The 23,784-nt window shown below is 42.7% G+C and overlaps 1 protein-coding gene across 2 annotated transcripts in view; it reads right to left on the reverse strand.

The window, feature by feature from the left end:
* Positions 1 to 23,784, reverse strand: part of mcf2l (MCF.2 cell line derived transforming sequence like) — a 108,958-nt gene that overhangs the window by 37,281 nt on the left and 47,893 nt on the right. For both annotated transcript variants that reach the window (XM_033032965.1, XM_033032966.1), the window contains exons 5-14: positions 22,925 to 23,044; positions 19,740 to 19,856; positions 18,914 to 19,063; positions 17,846 to 17,970; positions 15,169 to 15,283; positions 11,772 to 11,891; positions 9,455 to 9,646; positions 8,880 to 9,071; positions 2,829 to 2,994; positions 1,704 to 1,792 (exon numbers count right to left, since the gene is read on the reverse strand). In XM_033032965.1, the coding sequence (XP_032888856.1) occupies positions 1,704 to 1,792; positions 2,829 to 2,994; positions 8,880 to 9,071; positions 9,455 to 9,646; positions 11,772 to 11,891; positions 15,169 to 15,283; positions 17,846 to 17,970; positions 18,914 to 19,063; positions 19,740 to 19,856; positions 22,925 to 23,044 (1,386 nt within the window). The remainder of the gene's footprint in view (positions 1 to 1,703; positions 1,793 to 2,828; positions 2,995 to 8,879; positions 9,072 to 9,454; positions 9,647 to 11,771; positions 11,892 to 15,168; positions 15,284 to 17,845; positions 17,971 to 18,913; positions 19,064 to 19,739; positions 19,857 to 22,924; positions 23,045 to 23,784) is intronic.

The following is a 23,784-nucleotide window of genomic DNA, read 5'->3' on the forward strand; positions in this document are numbered from 1 at the left end:
TATGTATATTAGCACAGGTCAAACAGATCCGAGGGTGTAGGAATGGGGGGTTTTGATACCAAAGAGCCACTGGCACTTTGGAAAGGGAGCTGGCTCTGTTGGGATGCAGTCCACGCGCCTGAATAATTAGGCCTGCTGAGAGAGCAGGAAGGGCTCCGGGGAGGTTATAAAATTATAGAGAAAACATCAGGTCTAAGAGCCTTTTAGAAGTTTGGGCAATGAAAAGAAAGCTGCAAGGGTTTAATGATAATATGATACTAAGTAATGGGTAAAGAAGATGTTAATGGGATTGATAGATTGCTGATTGAAGGGAAGTGGTTTAGATTCAGTATGATGATCAAATATTCTCTGTACAGTTGGACAAGAGAAGGGGAGATTCAAGAAATAATCCCTCTCTCATGTTTTTCTTTGTCATGCCAATATTTGTCCTCCTTCACATCAGTGAGACCAAGCGTAAACTAAGCGACCAATTTGCCGAATACTTGCTATGTTTGCCAGAGCATACTGGAGCTTCCAGTTGCTAACTGTTGGCTCATGTCATTCTCAATGAAGCTCTGGGTTCAATAGGAATGTTTTCAACCCCTTTATCCAGGCACAGTGATTGCATGGTATCAGAACAAAGCATTTTAAGACAATCTAAGAGATATGGACTATAGCTAAAAGGCAGGCATTTTTAAAATCTATATAGGATAATTAGGATATATTAGGCTCGCAATCTTTGTGGTGCTTCTTATTGGCTCAAAACCAATCACCCATGTTGTTCCTCAGGTCTCTTCCCAGTGGACCAGTTGGCATGACCTCATTATCTTCATCCTAAGAAGGGGTTGTTGCTCACAATTCTGTCTAGGTTTTTATCAGTTATAACGTTGAGTTCACAAGTTGTTCTTTGTCTCTGCGCTCAGTTCACAGACTGTTCTTTTCAAGGAGTCAGCAGTTCGCAACAAACTCACTCTAACGATTCTCCACAAACCCCATCAATTCTGTGAACTCCTACACTAATCATTTAAACTCGCCTTACCATTCCCACACACACATTACTGTCCTTGGCCTCCTCCGTTGTCAGAGTGAGACCACCCCCCCCCCCCCCCACCACCCCCCCCACCACCCATCTTTCTTCTGCCACCCCATCCCGGTTGCACACATTTCTACCACCACCTCAATCACCCTGCTCCTTTTCCATCCTCCATATGCACATCTCCCATCTCTGGGTCCTATATTTTCCTTTTATCTCCCCTCTTTCCTCTCCCCCTGTGACCTTCCACCAATATCCCTCCCTCTGGCTTTACATTTTATTTATCCTGTTTCCTTATCTAACACTCTTTTGTCTCTTTTTCACCTCTGCCCTTCATCACTTTCTCCACCTATCTCGAATCATTCACATATCCGTATCCACCAATCACTTTCCAGGTATTGACCTGCCCCATTTTTCTTTTCCAGTTTTCTCTCCTATTCAATCAGTCTGAAGAAAGATCCCAACACAAAATGAGCATTTCCATCCAAATACATTGTACGGCCCACTAAATTCCTTCAGCCGTTTTCAATATTTAAACATATATATTGAGCAAATTGACCACAGTCAGGAACTACTTACTCCCTTTGACCTAATGCAACCACGAGTTAATCACTGCTCTGGACCACTGAGACAGAGTTTACAGGTAATAATTGAATAGATCACGAAATGTAACTGTTAAAAACGGTTGTACCTTTGCAAGACTTCTGTTTTTTTTAAGCAGATTAATCTGGGTTACATTTACTTTGTGGCTGGAATTGGGCTCATATCCTTTTCTGTTATCTGAAAGATAAAGTTTAAATTAAACATGGTTGTTCCTCCGTTAAGCATGCGAGTACAGATTGGCTGCTTTGAGTGGGGAACTGGTCCAGGTGTACAGCTGGAATACAGAGGGTATGGGCCAGGTGGCAGATATAGCATGTTGGAGACGGAGGATAGATGTACAGCACAGAACAGGAGCCAGGTGAGTGGCCAGGAACATGGGTCAGTTGCCGAATCTCAGGTATGGACCCTTAGTGTGCATGCTGTGGAGCCAATGGTATGAAGCTGTCATTCGCAGGATTATAACTAAACGCCTCGGAGTCAGAATTCCAGCTCAATAGCCTGGAAGAGGAGCCAGGTGTGTGGCCAGAATAGGGGATCAGATTCGCTGGTTCCCTGAACAGGAGCCAGGTGTGTGGCCCAGAACAGAAGCCTAGTACGCAGGTGAGGATAGGGCACTGGATACGTGGTCTGCAATAGGAGCCAGGTGTGTGGTCCGGATTGGAAATCCGATACAAGGCCTGAAACAGCAGCCTGGGTCAAGAACCAGGTGTATAGTCAAGATTGAGCACTGGATACTTGGCCTGGAACAGGGTGCAGGTGCGCAGCCCAGAACAGAATCCCAGGTGTGGGGAAATGGGCATGGAGTATTGCTCCCAGCTATTTGTTCAATGAGGAAGACTAAGGCAGAAGAGATAGCATTATTGAGTGATAGTCTATGTACAGGTGTCAGGACACACAAATCTACTGTAGCTGCATAGTTACATGCAGAAGATTAATTACTTGTAAGGAAAAACAAAGTGTTGGAGTACCTCAGTTCATCTGGAGCATTTTGAAGGACATGGATAGGTGATGATTCGGGTTGGGATCCCTCTTCAGACTCATGAGTACTCATGCGGTTGCTTAGCACACCTTAGTGTTGTGTACATAATTGATCGATTGATAGAGTGTGCAGTGGCAAGAGGGAAACACCAGTGCAACTGTTCTGGCTTCAAGTTATGACCACATTTTTCATTCACCTCTAACTCTCAAGGCGAAAGGGGTTTATAAAAGGTACCTGTCGTGGAGAGAAGCATGGGAGACCTTAGAACTCCCTCTGGTCGGGGAGCCACTGGTTGGACAGGACGGGTTTGCTTTGCAGCCAGCTTCTTCAGGCTCACACGCCGTTTTTCAAACATCTCCTCCATTGCCTCCTGTTTCTGGAAGATTTTCAGGACATGGTTCTGCAAAAATAAATGAAGTGTCATTATACTTATAAGCAATTTCAAAGCTCTTACCTCAACTTCATATTCTCTGCTACATTCATATTTCCTGTGGTGATCCAGTTTATATTCTTCTCCTGTATACACATAGAGTCATACAGTGTGGAAACAGGCCCTTCGGCTCAACTTGCCCACACCGGCCAACATGTCCCAGCTACACTAGTCTCACCTGCCCGCGTTTGGCCCATATCCCTCCAAACCTGTCCTATCCATGAACCTGTCTATCTGTTTGTTAAATGTTGTGATAGTCCCTGCTTCAACTACGTCCTTTTGCAGCTTGTTCCATACACCCACCACCCTTTGTGTACACAGAACAGTACAGCAGAAGAAAAGGCCTTTTGGCCCACGATGTCAGTGTCGAACATGATGCCAAGAACATCACATATCTACATTGTATCTTTGTCCCGCCTCCTCCCCTGACATCAGTCTGAAGAAGGGTCTTGACCCGAAACGTCACCCATTCCTTCTCTCCAGAGATGCTGCCTGACCCGCTGAGTTACTCCAGCATTTTGTGTCTATCTTCACATATCAACCTCACATATTGTGCCTCGTGAATCTGAATGAGATTTTTGAAGTAACTAAAAAAGGTTGATGAGGGCAAAGCCATTGACATTGTCTATATGGACCAGAAAGGACCAGAAAGGCATTGGATAAAGTTTTGCATGATAGGCAGCATTGGAATGTTATATCGCATGGAATCCAGGGTGACCTATTCGACTGGATAGAGAATTGGCTTCATGGAAGGAAGCAGAGGGTGATGGTGGAAGGTTGTTCTCTTCTTTGTGGTTTTTAATCCATGATTTAGATGAGAATGTACAAGGCATGTTCCGTAGGTTTGCAGATGACACAAGAGTGTTACTAGAATGTTGCCTGGGTTTCAGCAACTAAGTTACAGAGAAAGGTTGAACAAGTTAGGGCTTTATTCTTTGGAGCGCAGAAGGTTAAGGGGGGACTTGATAGAGGTTTTTAAAATGATGAGAGGGATAGACAGAGTTGACGTAGAAAAGCTTTTCCCACTGAGAGTAGGGAAGATTCAAACAAGGGGACATGACTTGAGAATTAAGGGACTGAAGTTTAGGGGTAACATGAGGGGGAACTTCTTTACTCAGAGAGTGGTAGCTGTGTGGAATGAGCTTCCAGTGAAGGTGGTGAAGGTTCGTTTTTATCATTTATAAATAAATTGGATAGTTATATGGATGGGAAAGGAATGGAGGGTTATGGTCTGAGCGCAGGTATATGGGACTAGGGGAGATTATGTGTTCGGCACGGACTAGAAGGGTCGAGATGGCCTGTTTCCGTGCTGTAATTGTTATATGGTTATATGGTTATAAGAGTGGGTGGCATCGTAGATAGCAACGATGATTATGAAATATTGCAGCGGGATCTTGATCAGTTGTGCAAGTGGGCTGAGGAATGGTTAATGGAGTTTAATGCAGATAAGTGCGAGGTGTTCCATTTTGGGAAGTCAAACCAGGGCAGGAACTTCACAGTGAAAGACGGGCTCTGGGGTTGTAGAGCAGAGGGATCTAGGAGTGTTGGTACATAGTTCGTTGAAAGTGGTGTCACTGGTAGAAAGGGTGGATCAAGAGGTTTTTGGCACATTGGCCTTCATCAGTTAGAGTATTGAGTATAAAACTTGAGATGTTATGTTACAGTTGTACAAGACATTGGTGAGCTCACATTTGGAGTATTGTGTTCAGTTTTGTTCACTCTGTTATAGGAAAGATGTTGTTAAGTTGTAAAGGGTGCAGAGAAGATTCGCGAGGATGTTGCCAGGATTCGAGGGCCTGAGGAATAGGAAGAGGTTGAACAGACAAGACTTTTATTCCTTGGAGCGCAGGAGGATGAGGAGTGATCTTACAGAGCTTTAGACGTTACCTTAGAGATAGAGTGTGGAAACAGGCTGGAAGTGGAGATTGATAGGTTCTTGATTAGTAAGGGTGTCAAATGTTATGGGGAGAAGGCAGGAGAATGTGGTTGAGAGGGAACAATAGATCAGTATATAGATTAATGATTTAGATGAAGAGATTAAAAGTAACATTAACAAATTTGCAGATGACACAAAGCTGGGTGGCAGTGTGAATTGTGAGGAGGATGCTATGAGGATGCAGGGTGACTTGGACAGGTTGGGTGAGTGCGCAGATGCATGGCACATGCATGCAGTTTAATGTGAGGTTATCCACTTTGTTGGCAAAAACAGGAAGGTAGATGATCTGAATGGTGGCAAGTTGGGAAAAGGGGAAGTACAAAGAGATCTGGAGGTCTTTGTTCATGTCACTGAAAGTAAGCATGCAGGTACAGCAGGCAATGAAGAAAGTTAATGGCATGTTGGCCTTCATAACAAGAGGAATTGCGTATAGGAGCAAAGTGGTCTTTCTGCACAGAGATGTACAGGCCATTTTGCACAGGTCCTTTTGTACAGGGTCCTAGTGAGACCACACCTGGAATATTGTGTACAGTTTTGGTCTCCAAATTTGAGGAAGGACATTCTTGCTATTGAAGGAGTGCAGCGTAGGTTCACAAGGTTAATTCCCGGGATGGCGGGACTGTCATATGTTGATAGAATGGAGCGGCTGGGCTTGTATACTTTGGAATTTAGAAGGATGAGAGGTGATCTTATTGAAACATATAAGATTATTAAGGGATTGAACATACTAGAGGCAGGAAACATGTTCCCAATGTTGGGGGAATCCAGAACCAGAGGTCACAGTTTAAGAATTTGGGGTAGGCCATTAAGAACGGAGATGAGGAAAAACTTTTTCACCCAGAATGTAGTTGTGAATCTGTGGAATTCTCTGCCTCAGAAGGCAGTGGAGGCAAATTCCCTGGATGATTTCAAGAGAGAGTTGGATAGAGCTCTTAAAGATAGCGGAATCAGGGGATATGGCGAGAAGGCAGAAATGGGGCACTGATTGTGGATGATCATCCATGATCATTTTGAGTGGCGGTGCTGGCTCGAAGGACGGAAAGGCCTACTCCTGAACCTATTGTCTATCAAAGTATCAAAGGTATCAAAGGTATTTTATTGGTCACATTCACATACACCGAGGTGTAATGAAGTGAAATGCTTTTTGCCATTTTGCAGCACACAAAAAAAGAATACAGACATAACACCAATGAGAGTCTTAAACACAAAGAACATCCCCCCACAATGGCTCCCACCATGAGGGAAGGCACAAAGTCCAGTCCCCAACCCCAGTTCACCCATAGTCGGGCCTATTGAGGCCTCCACAGTTGCCTCTACGGAGGCCCGATGTTCCTGGCCGTTCGCGCCGGGTGGTGGTGCTCCGGCGTCGGGAGAGTCCTCACAGCGGCATGGGAACCCTGGAACGGCCGCCTCCGTACTGGAGGCCGCGGCTTCCGAAGCCGACAAGGCCGCGCCGGATGGAGCTCCACAACTGGCGATCTTGTCGCGAGATCCCAGGATCCCGGTGTAAAGTTCAGCGCCGCCGCCCGCAGCTGGCCGCTCCACAGTCCCACAGCTCCGCGATGTTTTACCCGGCAGTCTCAGCTCACCGGAGCTCCAGCGCGGCGACCCAGGCAAGGCATCGCCCGCTCCGCGATAGCGCTCCAGCGCTGTGCCGCCGCCGAAGCCGAGGTTCTGGGCGGTCCGCGACAGGAAACGCCGCTCCAGGTCTGCTGGTAGGCCGCGAGGACGGGTCGAAGCTGCAGCCCGGAGAAAAGCTGCCTCTCCGACCAGGTAGGGACCCTGAAAAGCAGTTTCCCCCTCCCTATCAGTCATAATTGAATGATGGAGTAGACTCGATGGGCCAAATTGCCTAATTCTGCTGTTAATGGGCCTGTCCCACTTACGCAACTTTTTCGGCGACTGCCGACACCCGTCATAGGTCGCTATAAGTCGTCGAAAATTTTCAACATGTAGAAAATCCAGCGACGATCAGAACAAGGTACGACTCTTTAGGCAACTACTCACGACCATACAGGCTCCACCCTACGATATGTCGCCAGGGTGTCGCCTGTATGGTCGTGAGTAATCTCCTCAGTCGTCCAAAGAGTGGTAGCATCTTTCTGGTCGCCGCTGAATTTTCAACACGTTGAAAATTTTTGCCGACCTGCAACGACCTATGACGGGTGCCGGTAGTCGCCGAAAAAGTCGCGTAAGTGGGACAGGCCCATAAGGCATGAAAAGAATTAAAGGGGAGTTGATGGGCATGCAAGAGAGAATACAATACAAGTTACAGGGAAATTAGGAGAATGGGGTATTATTGGTATTGCACCGAGATATAGTGAAAAGCTTTGTTTTGCATACTACTCAGGCAGATCATACCATACTTATGCAAAAGTGAATAAAGTGCAGAATAATGTGTCACAATTACAGAGAAAGTGCAGATGTTTAAAAAGTGCAAGGGTGCAATGAGGTATATTTTAAGATCAGGCTTTCATCCTAAGCATACAAGTGGTCCTTTCAGATAACAACGGAAAGAAGCTGTTCTTGACTTTTCAAACGTTTCTATTTTTTCTCGACTGGGGAGGAGTGTCATTGTATGAGTGGTCATTGATTATGTTGGTTTATTTTCTGGGGTGGTATGGTGTTGTCATAAGGAACTACCAAAGCTGGTTAATAAAAAAGTCCCAAAGTGCTGGAGTAATTCAGTGGGTCAGGCAGCATCTCTGGAGAAGATGAATAGGTGATGTTTTGGATTGGGACCTTTATTCAGACTGATTCTATTGGAGGGCCGAGAAAGCTGGCACATTATTGTTCTTCATATTATTGTGTTGGTTTCATCCTTTTTTGTGCAATGTTTGCTTCATACTGCTCAATTTAGGGGATTGAAAGCTGATCAGTATCAATTCCAGCTCCTTAGATTTAACAGTTCCAATCAGGGATATTAATCTACTCTCAGTGGTTTATTATTATATGTAGACAAAAATGCTGGAGAAACTCAGTGGGTGAGGCAGCATCTATGGTGCAAAGGAATAGGTGACCTTTCGGGTCGAGACCCTTCTTCAGTCTGATGATTACATTAAATTGATTTTGTTTTAGGATGTTTAAATGGTTTTAGCACCCACTTGGATCTATCAATTGGTGGTTTACGTAGAGGAACGACATTTTGCAATAGGTTTTCTCGGTTTCCCACTTTTCTTTTGCTGAAAGGCTGGTGGTTAATCTTGGTTCACAATAGAGATCCATTTATAGCAAGATTCTGCTGTTTGAGGGATTTCCTGCATGCCTAAGGCAGCTCTAAGAGCAGGGAGTGGCAGTTCTTGCCCTATAAAAGTGTCTCCCACTATAAAAGTGTGCCCCACTTTTATCAAATATTTTCTTTACCCAATGTAAGCTTGCTGGATGTCTAGCTTCTTATCAGACTAGGAAAGCCCGAAGGATCTGGATGTAGTAGCGGATAGGGAGCATGCGGCAGGGAGATTGGCGACTTAGAATCCATTCCCCATTTCTGTGGAGGACTAAAAATAGAAAATGCTGTATTGCTCAGCACTTTGAGCAGCATCTGTGAACCTGACTTGCCACAGGTTCTGTCAGACCAGCTGAATTTTTCCAATATTTTCAGTTTTTATTTCAGATTTTTAGCATCCACAGCTTCCCCCATAAACTTCCCAGGCACATTATATCTCTGTTCGTCTCCCATGTTCACCTCCCATCTTCCCTCCACTGAAGCTAGAAATTGGTATATTGGTGAAGGTTTTGATTTCTTTTACATTTTAACATCCTCCTTAATCCAAAACCACCCTTGTTTTTTTAGGTTATAATTTGCACCCCAGTTAACAAAAGTTTTCATTGCTTAACAGGAATCGATATAATTTACAGATATAAAACAAGTCAGCATCACAGTGTCTCTCTGTAGTGTCCAACGTCCCCAGATAATTACCATGAGATCGTCTCCAAGGATTGCTGCATACTTGGTGCGAATGCTGGCCAGATCCTCCATCTTCGGGCCTGTGGCAGTATCCAAATATCTTTCGATCTCCTGCAAGGCAGCCTCTGCCCCATCTTGGGACTGACATTTATCAACAGGTTGCGAAGCCAGTAGGTAAATCCCAGAGTCACACCACTGCATGGCCTGTGGAACAAAGGGGAGAAAGGAGCTCTCAGCTTAAGCCTTGCCAATAACCAGAGATAACGTAGGATTTATCTCAGTTACAGTGGAGCATCTTGCCAGCAAACCTCTTCCACAGACTACTATAGTAGAAAATGTTTTCATATTATTTCTTCAAAGTACATATGCTTTGTCAAGCAGGGTGTTAAGAATGTGCACCTTTATTTATTATTTTTGAATATTTCACCTGAATGATGTGGAAAACTGTTTCTGAATGATATTTGCCAGTGAGCCAAACAGGGGTGAGTGCTATTTGCAAAAGTTATCAACATAAGTGTTTAGTCTTAAACTCAATGCTAGGGTTGCATACCATTTATAATTTTATTGTAGTACATTGATGATCATACCTGTTCCAGCCTCGTGTGCAACTCCATTGATTGATTAAGCAATTCCTTCTTAATTTTTATTCCATTCATTAGATTGTCGCAGACACCTCTCAGTTCGTTGCATTTGGGGATTATTGTATCCAGAGCATAATGATTATCCTCTATCAGCTTATCTCCCTGGACAGTCAAGGCCTCTGCTCTGTCCAGTGCTTCCTGTTACAACAGAAACAATTTATATTCCTAGAGTAATTAATTTGATGTTTTGCCCTAAATGATCTATCAGTGCATCAGTAATTAAGAAAGCACAATTAAAAAAAATATATAATTTGTTCACATCTATTTCAAAAGCAAGATGTTTGTTTTAAAGCAGAGATAGATACTTCATAATCAAGAAGATGACTGTCAATACACATAAATGCAGTGTTGGGGTTCCAGTCAGATCAACCATAATAGAACACTGTGCCGAGTATCTTAGTTCTATTCCTAATTGATGCATCTGGCAGACCTTTACTTTCACAGAGCAATTAACTCCTAGTACCAAGGGCTTCTTGCAAAGACATGAATTCAAATCTCATCGTGGGAGTAGGGGGGTTTTAAATCAATTAATTAAATAATCTGAAAAAAAACGCTTATCCACCATTTTAGATCTTCATCAAGGATAACAAGGCCTTGCTGTTTCTATGTTGGTGTGTGGCCTTTTCAACTGCTTGTCATTCAGGGGCAGCAGCAAGACTGAATTGAGTAGTTTGCTGCGAAATGGAATTAAGGAGTTCATGTAAAGGACAGTATCATGATCAAAGAGATCTTTAAAGTGTTATTTCTAGTGCATGCACACTGAGTCCTTGATAATTTCACTTTGCTCTCAGTGGGATGTGCCTGGAGTGCTTGAGCCACATCAGTGACTCCTGTATTCTTTCCCCACACTATAAATTTGTATGGTCATGTGCATTCTATTCGACTTCACTTCGGAGACATGAACTGCCACTGTTTGCGATACATATAAATGACTTGGACATAAATGTAGACGGGTTGGTTAGTAAGTTTACAGATGACACCAAGATTGCTGGGGTCGTGGACTGTGAGGAAGTCAGTCTAAGTATACAGCAGGATATAGAACTGCTTTAACAAATGGGCGAATAAATGGCAGATGGAGTTTAATCCGAGTAAGTGTGAGGTATTGCACTCTTACAATAATAAACTTTTACAACATACAATTAATGACATGATAGAGGGGGTCCAAGTCCATAACTCCCTGAAAGTGGCAACACAAGTAGATAGAGTATAAGGTTTAGGAAGTCATGCTGCAGCTTTATAGAACTTTGGTTAGGCCGCATTTGGAATATTGTGCGAAGTTCTGGTAGCCCATTATAGGAAATGTGGAGGGTTTGGAAAGGGTGCAGAGAAGGTTTACAATAATTATGCCAGGATTAGGGGGTATTAGCAACAGGCAGAGATTGGACAGACTTGGATTGTTTTCTCTGATACTCTGGAGGTTGCAGGTAGACCTGATAGAAGTATATACAATTATGAGAGGCATGGATAGGGTAGGCAGTCAGAATCTTTTCCCCAGGATGGAAAAATTAAATACAGGTACTTAGCTTTAAGGTGAGAGGAGCAAACTTTAATGGAGATGTGCAGAGCAAGATTTCTTAAACCAAGGAGGCTGAGTGCCTGGAACACTCTGCCAAGTGTGATGGTTGAAGCAGGTAGGTTAGTAGCATTAAAAATACTTTTGGATAAACATGGACATGCAGTGAATGGAGGGATATGGGTTATGTGCATCATGTTTGAAACTGTTGTATGTAAAATACCTGTCCACAAATTCTGAGGATTTGCAGCATCTGCTAATTTATAGACTATGATAGGCTTGTTTGATAGAAGTAATTTGCTACGGTGGGAGAGTCTTGATGAAGGAGGTTAGGGATCACATTAATGTCTGTCGTGATCAAGTAATGTAAGCAATTTCTTGCCCTTGGTAAAGGACACACTAATTTAAATCAGACTTAGATTGATGCATTTTGCAGTTAGCTTCCCATGCCTTTTTTTGCTTTCTTCTGTGGAAATTATGGTGATTGTGCTGTGTCCTTTTCAGGAGAAAGTTATTCCTCTACCCATTCCCAAATTTGAGAAGTTGGGATCTCAATAAACCAGATCCCTTGGGCTGCCAATACCCAGCCTCCCATCCAGCCTGAATTCAAAGTAGACAACACATTCCTGAATTTAGGACTGTCCAAGCGTTGCAAATGTTTGATGGAAGATGATAATAGAATTGTGCATTCATTATCGTATCAATTTCTATTCAACATTTTTTGACAGAATTGTGACAATTATATATTACCTGAGATTTTTCTTCAAGGTTGCAAAGTTCCCTGATTATGTGGCCCACATGAGTCGAGCTGTTTCCAACATCTGTGAAAATACTGTACCGTTCTGTTATGATATCCAAAGCTGCCTTACTCTAAAACAGCAAGGAGGAGATGCATTAGGTGTAATAAGACCTCCCGATCTGATGTATAGCATGTGTTTTAATACCGAAAATCTCTAAATAAAGAACTATTATTTCATTTTGTTATAAGTGTTGGGAAGAAGCAGCTTTATTTTCCTATTTGGGACATGTGAAAGGTGGAACAGGCTTGCCTAATCTGGCCAGCAAGATCCTATTATCTAAATTCAATGTTTCTCCAGTTTCTTTCTTTTCTGAATCCCCTATGGATTGAGAGCTATGACTATGCAAGATGTGCCACATGCTCATGTTTATATGAGCACTTAACCTTTGAGACTGAAAAAGGCAACTGTTCCTGCCTGTTTCCATTCCTGACTATAGGTCACGGCTAGAAAATTGCTTACAGTAACTTCCCTTCTCATTCCCGCTTCATTACTCCCTCTTATTTCAAACATGCACGCTGCACGCAGAACATCATTGGAATTGCCACACGCTCCAAATGCACGCTGACAAATCCCAGTTCAACATCAAAACCTCATCTCTATACATGCCATTCTGTCATGCTATTTGTCCAATATATAATCTTGGGATAAATAGAATTTGACTGTGAGAGAAAGACCTAAACCACTTTTCTTGGTCCCCATCAAGAATCTGATTTCTCGGCACAGACTTTATCCTCATTGTTGGACCTTTTTCCGATGTTGAGCCAGACCATTCAGAAAATTGGGATTATCTCATATCCAATCCGTCACCAAGTCATGCACCAGAAAACTTATAAAGATCACTGGAGCATCTCCTTTCTTCACACTGGCTGGTCTTATCTCTGGCTGAAAACCATATATCTGGCTTTGTTAACTAGAGTTAACTTGACATTTCTAATGCTCATGTGGCACTTAACGAGACTTGACATTTCTAATGCTCATGTGGCTTACCTTCTTCCTGACATAGAGCTTTTCCAGAAATCTTCTGCAAGCTTCCAAACTCCCACCATCTACCGTGCAACCATCTCCATGACCACAGAGTCTCCAGGCTAGCATAAACTCCAATTTGAAATGCATGCCCTTTTGTTTACAAATCCTTCCTGGACCTCATTCCTCTTTAGTTCTGTAATCTCCTTCAGTCCTATAACACAAGATTTCCATACTTTTCCACTCCTACATCTCCATATTCCTCCCGTTTGGCCATTTGAACATCCTTGATTTTCAACTGCCTAGGCCATAGAATCTACGTCCTTCCCTAAACTTTAATCTAATGCCTTACATGATTGGATGTTAAATGCTGTTTGATAACGTTCCATAAAGTGCCCTTATCTCTGGCTTGCCGTAGCTCCCAGAGGCATTAAAGTTATTCCTGGCAATGGTCATATGCCACCTTGCCCAGTAATGAATGGGAGTAGACTTATGAGTGTTGTGCAATGTGTCCAGGTAGTGCGCTTTGTGTAGTTGAGTGCCTGGAAACACGTGCATTCCATGAAAGGCCTTAGTATGTTGCTGCAAGATTCACAGTAGTGATAAGCACATGGTAGTCTCAGATGAGGATCTGCTATCATCCATCACAATCATTCCACCAAACCTGTGTGGTGGAGTACAAATCTTGACTCTCGTGCTGATTTAAAGAGATTATTAGCATAATAGAAACCCATGGAACAGATGATTATTTAGATTAAACCTACAGTCCCCAGTCTGTAGCTTCATTGGTTATGGATTTCAAGTGCTTATCCACGTATGTTTGAAAATTGAGGCAGTAAGTTGCAGACTCCACTAATCATTGCGTTTGTTTTCTCATCTGCCCTCTAATCTTTGTCCAAACTACTTTAACCCTACATGCTCTAGTTACTGTCTTCTCTACCTTCAGAGGGGTGAACCCTCGAAAAGCGCCTGGACCTGATGGTATACCCGGTCGTGTTCTAAAAACCTGTGCGGACCAACTGGCTGGAGTTTTGACGGACATTTTCAACCTCTCACTTCTGAGGTCTGATGTTCCCACCTGCTTTAAAAGGGCATCAATTATACCGGTGCCCAAGAAGAGCAAGGTGACGTGCCTCAATGACTATCGACCAGTGGCACTAACGTCGGTGGTGATGGTGCTTTAAGAGGTTGATCATGGCGCAAATCAACTCCTACCTCGACAAAGACCTGGACCCACTGCAGTTCGCTTACTGCCACAACAGGTCAACGGTGGATGCGATCTCGCTGGCTCTCCACTCCGCTATGGACCACTTGGACAACAAAAACTCATATGTCAGGCTGTTATTCATTGATTACAGCTCGGCATTTTTAATATAATTATCCCCTCCAAGCTGGTTACCAAACTCGAAGAACTGGGTCTGCGCATCCCTCTGCAATTGGATCCTCGACTTCCTCATTCACAGACCACAGTCTGTTCGTATTGGTGGAAATGTGTCAGACTCGATAACAATCAGCACGGGAGCACCTCAAGGCTGCGTGCTCAGCCCCCTGCTGTACTCACTCTATACTCATGACTGCATAGCCGGTCATGGTGCGAACTCCATCATCAAGTTCGCTGACGACACCACTGTTGTGGGACGTATCACTGATGGGGACGTCAGAATATAGAAGAGAGATCGAGCGACTGACCATATGGTGCCAGCACAATAACCTGGCCCTCAACACCAGCAAAACCAAGGAACTGATTGTGGACTTTGGAAGGGGTAGGATGGAGACCCACAGTCCCGTTTATATCAATGGTGGAAAGGGTCAAGAGCTTCAAATTCCTGGGCGTGCATATCTCTGAAGATCTTTCCTGGTCCAAGAACACTGATGCAATTATTAAGAAAGCACATCAGCGCCTCTACTTCCTGAGAAGACTACGGAGAGTCGGTATGTCAAGGAGGACGCTCTCTAACTTCCACAGGTGCACAGTAGAGAGCATGCTGACTGGTTGCATCGTGGCTTGGTTCGGCAACTCGAGCGCCCTGGAGCGGAAAAGACTACAAAAAGTAGTAAACACTGCCCGGTCCATCATCGGCTCTGACCTCCCTTCCATCGAGGGGATCTATCGCAGTCGCTGCCTCAAAAAGGCTGGCAGCATCATCAAGGCCACACACTCATCTCCCCGCTACCTTCAGGTAGAAGGTACAGGAGCCTGAAGACTGCAACGACTAAACTCTAAACACTTTTTTAAAAGTGGTCTTCAAAACCAGCTTCATTGAATTGTACAGTAAAGTTATTATGTGAATTTGTTACAAATTAGCTACTTCCCCACAGCCATCAGGCTATTAAAGCTGTCTGTCTTGCCTACTTCTCTCCTGCATGGGAATCTCAGCACTCACCTCTCGGAAATCTTTCTCAAACTGTCGGAGTTGCAAGCACTGCTCAAGCTTCAGCTGGTGCTTATCCCAAAACTCATCAAAGGCCATTTCAGTCTCATTTAATTGAGCAATCAACCTGCAAATAGAAGGAAAATATAAGGCAATGTTCTTCTAAGGCATAATCTACTGAACAGTGGAAAATAACTAGCAGCGCACAGCAAGGCAGTATTGCAAAGTGTAAATGGATAAATACCTCCACATCCACACTTTAGTTTATGACCCAAGTCCTAAATTTACCACAGAGAAGATATGCAGCTAAAAAACTGTCTTCCTATCAGAGTTACTCACTGCTATTTGCATGGTTGATATTTTGTTGTCATGGAGTGATTCCCAGGTAGGACAACAGAAACTACAGGATCATTACCATGTAAAACGTGTCATTAAATCCTAAGAGGGGTCAAGTAGGTGGATTTTCACTCTTAACGTGGAACAATGACGTACAAAATGTCAGCGCTGAGTATGATGCTATGTTAAACTAATCTCCTCTGCCGTCACATGATCCATATAGCTATATTTGATGCATATCTATGCACCCATCTAAAAACCCATTAAATGCCACTATTGTACCTGCTCCACCACCAGCCCTGGCAGCAGGTTTCGGGCATCAATCGCTCTCTGTTAAACAAACTTGCCCCGCACATCTCCTTTAGACTTTTCCCTTCTCACTTTAAATCCATGCCCTCTGGTCCATGATATCTCCACCCTGGAAAAAGGTTCTATCTATTCCCCTCATAAATTTAAGTACTTCTATCAGGGCTCCACTCAAACTTGGATGTTACAGAGAAAACAATCCAAGTTTGCCCAAGTTCTCCTTATAGCTAATGCTCTCAATAAAACTGAGCCTCGGTTCATCCTGTTTCCATTGATTATCCTTGAGATGTTTCTACAACTTGATTGGAGTCCTCCAGTGGTAAATTAAATTGATTGGACATGATTTGGATGGCACACACCTGTCTATATAAGGCCCCACAGTTGACAGTGCATGTCAGAGCAAAAACCAAGCCATGAAGACAAAGGAATTGTCCGTAGACCTCCGAGACAGGATTGCATTGAGACACAGATCTGGGGAAGGGTATAAAACAATTTCTGCAGCATTGCAGGTCCCGAAGAACACAGTGGCCTCCGTCATTCTTAGTTGGAAGAACTTTGGAACCACCAGGACTCTTCACAGAGCTGGCCGCCCGGCCAAACTGGGCAATCGGGGGAGAAGGGCCTTGGTCAGGGAGGTGACCAAGAACCCGATGGTCACTCTGACAGAGCTCCAGAGTTCCTCCGTGGAGATGGGAGAACCTTCCAGAAGGACGACTATATCTGCAGCACTCCACCAATCAGGCCTTTATGGTAGACGGAAGCCACTTCTCTGTAAAAGGCACCTGACAGCCCGTTTGGAGTTTGTCAAACAGCACCTGAAGGACTCTCAGGCCATGAGAAACAAGATTCTCTGGTCTGATGAAACCAAGATTGAACTCTTTGGCCTGAAACCCAAACCTCACGTCTGGAGGAAACCAGGCACCGCTCATCACCTGGCCAAAACCATACCTTTCGTGAAGCATGTGGGTGGCAGCATCATGCTGTGGGGATGTTTTTCAGCGTCAGGAACTGGGAGACTAGTCAGAATCGAGGGGAAGATGAACGGAGCAAAGTACAGGGAGATCCTTGATGAAAACCTGCTCCAGAGTGTTCTGGACCTCAGACTGGGGCGGAGGTTCACCTTCCAACAGGACAACGACCCTAAACACACAGCCAAGACAATACAGGAGTGGCTTTGTGACAAGTCTGTGAATGTCCTTGAGTGGCCCAGCCAGAGCTCGGACTTGAATCCGATCGAACATCTCTGGAGGGACCTGAAAATAGCTCCCCATTCAACCTGACAGAGCTTGAGAGGACCTGTAGAGAAGAATGGGAGAAATTACCCAAATACAGGTGTGCCAAGCTAGTAGTATCTTACCCAAGAAGACTCGAGGCTGTAATCGGTGCCTCAACAAAGTACTGAGTAAAGGGTCTGAATACGCATGTAAATGCGATATTACAATGATTTCTTTTTAATTACTTTGCAAAAATTTCTAAACATCTGTTTTTGCATTTTTATTTTGGGGTATTGTGTGTAGATTGATGATAAAAAAATGAATTTAATCCATTTTAGAATGAGGCTGTAACATAACAAAATGTGGAAAAAGTGAAGGGATCTGAATACTTTCTGAATGCACTGTAGTAACATTGGGAAACGTAGAGAGAGAAAATGTTGGAAACACATAGCATAAATAATTCACTTACAGGCCACAACTCTGTTCCAACTTGATTCGGATGGGGAGCATAATTTCCAAGGTTCACTTGTTCTTCTCATTGAACAGGCACAATTTAATCTACTGTATATTTTTGTTACAACATTGCAAAATAGTCTGTGGTGATTTTTGGACGCTCTTAACATAAGCATATATTCCAGCCTCTATCCTGCCACATGAAACAGTGTCAAAGCTGAATTGCCACATGTGGCCTTTTCAAAGGACTGCCATTCAAAGTACAGTAGAAGAGCAAGACATAGCAATCCTCTAATTTAGGATGGGATTATGATTCACCCTAGACATTTTGTCCCATTTCAAAAGGAGCAAGAGTCAATGAAATGACCATGAAAGCTCACCGTTCCACTGTGCTCCGATTATCCAGTTCATCTATGTTCAGCAGATGCCCTGGATTTCTGTTCACAGGTTCGTGAATGCAGGAGAAGAGGCAATAACCTTGGCTTCGTGTCTGGCTTATATCATTCTTTTGGAGAGAGGAAACAGAGAATTTAAAATTCACAAATAGAATAAGAATTCCAATTTCAGATTATACACTTTCTTTACATTGGGAAGAAATAACATCTTCTGGGATCTTGATAGGGTAATTGGGGAAAGAATGATTCCCCCTCTGGAAGAACAGAAAAGAGGGTCACTATTTAAAAATACACATTTAAGCCAGAGATGAGGCTTTTTTCTCTCTCAAAGGGTTGTGAGGCTCCTTAAAGGGTGATGGAAGGAGAAGTTTTAAATATTATTGAGATGGATAAATTCAATGAAAGCAAGGGGATGAAAGGTTACCGGGAGCAGATGAGAATACAAAGTTGAGTTTACAGTTTGACCAGTTATGATCTCATTGAATGGCAGAGCAGGTCTGAGGAGCTGAGTGGACTATTCCTGCTCTAAATTCACATGTTCGTACACATTTCTGTCTGTAGTAACAAATATTAAACAGTAGAGACATCTCGACAGATTGCATTCTACATTCTCATGTGTTCAAATGGAGTTGTTATGGGTAGTTCAGCATGGACATGTTTCTTCCAATAATCACTACACACATTAAGGAGATGTGCATATGTGTGTATAATATAATTCTGGCTGCTAAAAACAGCCAAACATCATGCATGACTTCAATGGGACAAAATTCATGAGAGGCAAATGAAACCAGCAGTTTCAACTTAGCTAAGGTTTAGCTCAGCTATTGGTACATGAATGGGAAAGGTTTATAGGGATATAGGTCAAATGCAGGCAAGTGGGACTAGTTCAGATGGGGCATCTTGGTCAGCATGGACAAGCTGGGCTAAAGGGTTTATATCCATGCCATGTGACTCTTTGGCTGCTGACAATGTAGTCCTTGTTCAGTAAGTTACTCATTATATACACCTTGGAACTTACATGTGCATTCATTCTCATTGTGTCTATCACATTACCTTCATCTTGTCTCGCTTTTCTGTGTGTACTGTTACAAGACGCAAAGTTGCTGTTACATCATTTGGCAATTCAGATTCAGCAAGTTCTGTTCCAAATGTCTGAAGCACCTGTGCAGTTTCCTTCACTTTGACAGCAAAACTCTCAATAGCCTAATGGAACCAAAGACATAGAAAATGTGAACTAAAATTAATACGATAAAATAGGATGGGCCTAGATTAAGTAATTTTCTAATCAGGTAATTTATTAATCATGTCACAAATATTGCAACTTTTGAGACATTAGAATCTTCTAACATGTTTTATGTTCTGACTAAATGCAGTCCGGAAAAGTTATTTTGTACATATTGTTGAAATTTGCATATTTTCATTACCAGTTATCTCAAAGAATGTTCTCCACAATGGATCATGGATCACAATGGTTAATGCCACTGTGTTGCAGAAGTTAGGTCCTTTGTCCAGTTCATCATTGATTTCCAATTAGCTAAGCTGAGCATTTGGCTTGACAGAGCTGTGCTAAATAACCAAAGGACAGACATTTTGTAGGGTGGAGAATGAGAATGAATACAGGGGGGAGGGTTTGGTTGGAAGGTTAGGTGGGAATGTCACCTGGGTCAATTTTGTTGTTCACAAAATCCGGTGGCTCGCCAGCAGGTTTTGGGCTTTCAGGTAACTAACAGGTATCTGGACAGGCTATCTGAGATAACTCTGCCAAGGAAGCTTGCTGGGCTAGAAATAGTACAGCTACAGTGTTCCAAGTGATCGCTTTCAATACTTCGATTTGTACATCAAGACTTTTTTTAGGAGGAAAGCTAGAAGGAGAACTTACAGTCTGATGGCCGAACCATTGAGTGTGGCAATACTCCAGGGTCCCCCCAAGTTCCTCTGTCAATTGTGTTTTGTCGATGTAGCTGTGTAATTCTGAGATTGAATTCAGCATTATGACCTGCAAAGGAAGAAATTGCAATTATTGCACCAAAAACTCAAATTGGAATTAAATCAATTCAATCATTAAACAAACATTCAGTATTTTCAGACAGCAGCAAATACATGATGAAATTAAATGAAGCAAACTTTGACGTGTTTATTTATATTGAACTTTGTCAGAACTGGTTTAACACCAGTTTAAATAAAGAATTAATATTGTTCAGGGCACTGGGGAAATCTTGCTCTTCTCTCAAAAGGTTCCACAAGTTCATTTAAAATCGTAAGTGGAAACAGAGGTACGGTTTAATGTTTCATATCAAGGACAGCACTTGCAACAATATAGCATTCCATCGGTATTGACCAAGAACAACAGCCTAAATTTTTGTTCTGGAGTGTCTGGAGCTGGACTGGAACCGCCAACCCTCTGACTCAAAGGCAAGGATATTCTGAACTAAGAAACAGTGACGTTTATAAAGCATGGAAGATGACTCTGGAGCATACAAGGATTGAGTGGCATTACAACATTTAGAAGTGACTATGTTATTTTTGCACAGTTCATCATCAGGAGAAAGCAGGCATAGGATAACTATTGTTACAGATCCGGACAATGCAGTGTTGATGCTTTGAGGGAGGTAATTCTGCCTAGAAAGATTCAAATAGAAAGTCATGCAAACAATGCACATAGAATTTCAGAGACACCAAAATGCTGGAGTACTTTGAAGAGAAAGGAAAACAGGAGAGTGTATTAACATACAAAGTGGGTGTACGTTTTGCATTTATTTGATGATTGGTATTCGGAAAGAAATGATATCCTGGGAGATGGAACCACTTTGTGACAGCTGGCATGAGAAGTAGTAAGAGAATTTGGGTCATCGGCAGTCATGCGACAAAGGGAGCAGGTGCTGGCTATCACAAACCAACTGACCTTGAAGAGAAAATAGGAGCAAAAATAGGAGTGATCGCAGGTTCATGGCTGGAAGGAAGATATGGGAGGAGGGCATATAAGAGAAGGGAGGTGAGAAGTAAACAAAACTGCACTCTACTGGTTGGTCAGATTATTTTAATTAATAATTCTGACTAAATAACGCAATAATCTAATAAAGCCAACGGTCATAATAATTATGCGAGAATTAGGAGTGCTCACCACCTAGCCCCATGTTTTATAGGCCTTAGCCAATAAAACATGATCCTTTCTGCTCATCGCAGTTGGTCTCCTGACCAGGCATTCAATCTTATCAACTGACAGTCAGGAAACAGCAGAAAATGGCATCCTGGCATTAAGAGCAGTCAGACCATTGTAACTGTTTTCTCCAGTTTCCACATCCATTTCCATGCACCGCCGCTCCCTTCCATTAATGAATTCTAATTAAGAGTGCAACCAAAATGCAACACCTCACATTCTTCTGAATGACACTTCATGTTCATTCTTCGGCCCATTGTAAACTTATATAACCACCTTCGCTTTTCCATATACGGCCAATTGCAATGTCATCTGCCATGCCACCAACTTTCTCATCCAAATCATTTATATAAATAACAATCAAGTGTGCACCCAACACTAATCCCTGTGGCATGTCCTTATTATAGGCCTCCAGTCAGAAATATAACCAGTCAAATTAAGTTGAGTTTCTTGGCAAAAGCACGTACATAAGGTACATATACAATGAAAATCTTCTTGCAGCAACATCACAGGAACACATTTTCAATGTACCAGTACCTCACCGTACTTGTATCTCTGCACCACCCTTTGTCATCTACCTTCAAGCCAATTTTGTATCCAATTGTATCTTTGGATTCTCCTTTACCTTACCTTCCAATGTTATCTCATGGCCCTTTTGCCCTTCTTATTTCCCTCTTAAATGTCCATATTTGAATCAAGCTGTGATGAGGTCAGAAGCCAAGTGGTCAGAGAGAAATCTAAACTGGACACCAGTGAGCAGGTTACTGGGACTAAATGCCACTTGATAGCACATGCCCGGGCATTTGCTGATGATTGAGAGTATACTGATTGGGTATTAATTAATCAGATTGAATTTGACCTACTTTATTAAAAATATTAGAATTACTAATTTTGACTAATTTTGGGAGGGAGAATTAGGCAAAAGTTACTTTTAATGTGTCGCCAGGGTGTCGCCTGTATGGTCGTGAGTAGTCTCCTCTGTTGTCCAAAGAGTCGTAGCGTCTTTCAGGTCGCTGCTAATTTTTCAACATGTTGAACATTTTCGTCGACCTTCTGGACCACCCTATCTACTGTGATGCCACTATGTGACTGTACTCCAAGAACTATTTGCTCTGCAACACTCCCAAGGGCCCTTCCTTTCACTGTGAATGTTCTGCTTTGGTTTGACTTCCAAAAATGCAACACCTCGTACTTACCTGCATTAAACATCATTAGCCATTCTTCAGTCCACTTGCCCAGATGATAAAAATCTTGCTGTATTATTTGATAATCATTTTCACTGATTACAATATCACCTACTTTAGTGCCATCTGCAAACTTACTAGATCATCCAAATTGTTGATATACACAACAAACTTCAATGTGCCCACTACAAATCCCTGAGGCACATTACTAGTCACAGGCGTTCTGTCAGAAAAACAATCATCCACTACTTCCTTCTATGAAGCCAATTCTGTATTCCAGTTAGCTAGCTCTCCCTTGATCCCATGCAATCTAGCCTTCCAAAGTAGCCTATCATGTGTAACCTTATCAAGGGCCTTGCTGAAATCTATTTATATTTTTTTCAACCTTCTTGATTACTTCTACAAAAAAATCAATAAAATTCGTAAGACAGAATCCTCCAAATATAAACTATGTTGACTATCCCAGATCAGCCCGTGTAACCAAATACAAACATATCTTATCCCTCGGAATCCTCTCCAGTAACTTACATCCCATTCCATTACAGAGTGGCTAGGACTGTGAAGCAGTGACTCCACTAGCTACACCACTGGGCCATCATTGGTAAGCAGTGAGCTGACCTTGTCTCAGAGGTTGTTAGCCAATAATCGGATGTTAATTTTTGGATATAACACCTTTAATCAACAAATCCGAGATCAAAATCAGATTTGAGACATCTCACTTACCGGTACCTTCAGTTTAAAATCATCTCGGTTGAATCTCAGGTTAATGTCAGAGATTGCTCGCTGAAAGATTCCTGAAGGACGAAGTACGAAGACTAATTGAAGATTCCCTGGAAATGATCCCTAGAATGAGAGAAAATGGGAAGGTCACCTTAATTCCCAAGAAAAAATGTCATACGCAACGGATGTGAACCGCAACAATTAAATTATTACTTGCTGTAGCTTTACAGGCAAATTAGATGCAACAAACTGAATATATAAACATTCAATATATTATCAGTTATTTTAAATTAGACCATGAGAGTGCAAAAGTCAAAGTATGTTGAGCAACCATAGAAATACAAAGTCTTCGTGGTTCAGTAGAATTGTGGTAGAGTTGTGGTTATGGTTGTGCAGAATGGTTCAAGAACTTGGTTGGTGATGGGAAGCAGATGCTCTTGAACCTGGAGTTCACAGTTCTGAGGCTCCTGTATCTTCTTCCCAATGGTTGCAGCCAGACAACAAGAGTGGCCAGGGTGGTGTGGGCCTTTAATGATGTATCTGCTGCCTCAAGGCAGCATTTCCTATAGATCACATTGATGGTGGGGAGGTCAACATCCACAATGGACTGGGTGATGTCCATCACTTTCTGCAGCCTTCTTCGTTCTTGAGCGTCCGAATTTCCGAACCAGCCCATAATGCAACCGATAAGTTTGTATTCCATCGTGCACTTGTCAAAGTTCGATAGAGAATTCAGTGAAATACCAAATCTTCTTAGAAGACTGAGGAAGCAGAGGCGTCGGTGAGCTTTCATGGTGATTTCATAGTGGCCCACACCAGATCATCAAAGATGTATATGCCCAGAAATCTGAACCTGTCGATCC

The sequence above is a fragment of the Amblyraja radiata genome, chromosome 14 (genome assembly GCF_010909765.2).
Source record: "Amblyraja radiata isolate CabotCenter1 chromosome 14, sAmbRad1.1.pri, whole genome shotgun sequence".
NCBI lineage: Eukaryota > Metazoa > Chordata > Chondrichthyes > Rajiformes > Rajidae > Amblyraja > Amblyraja radiata.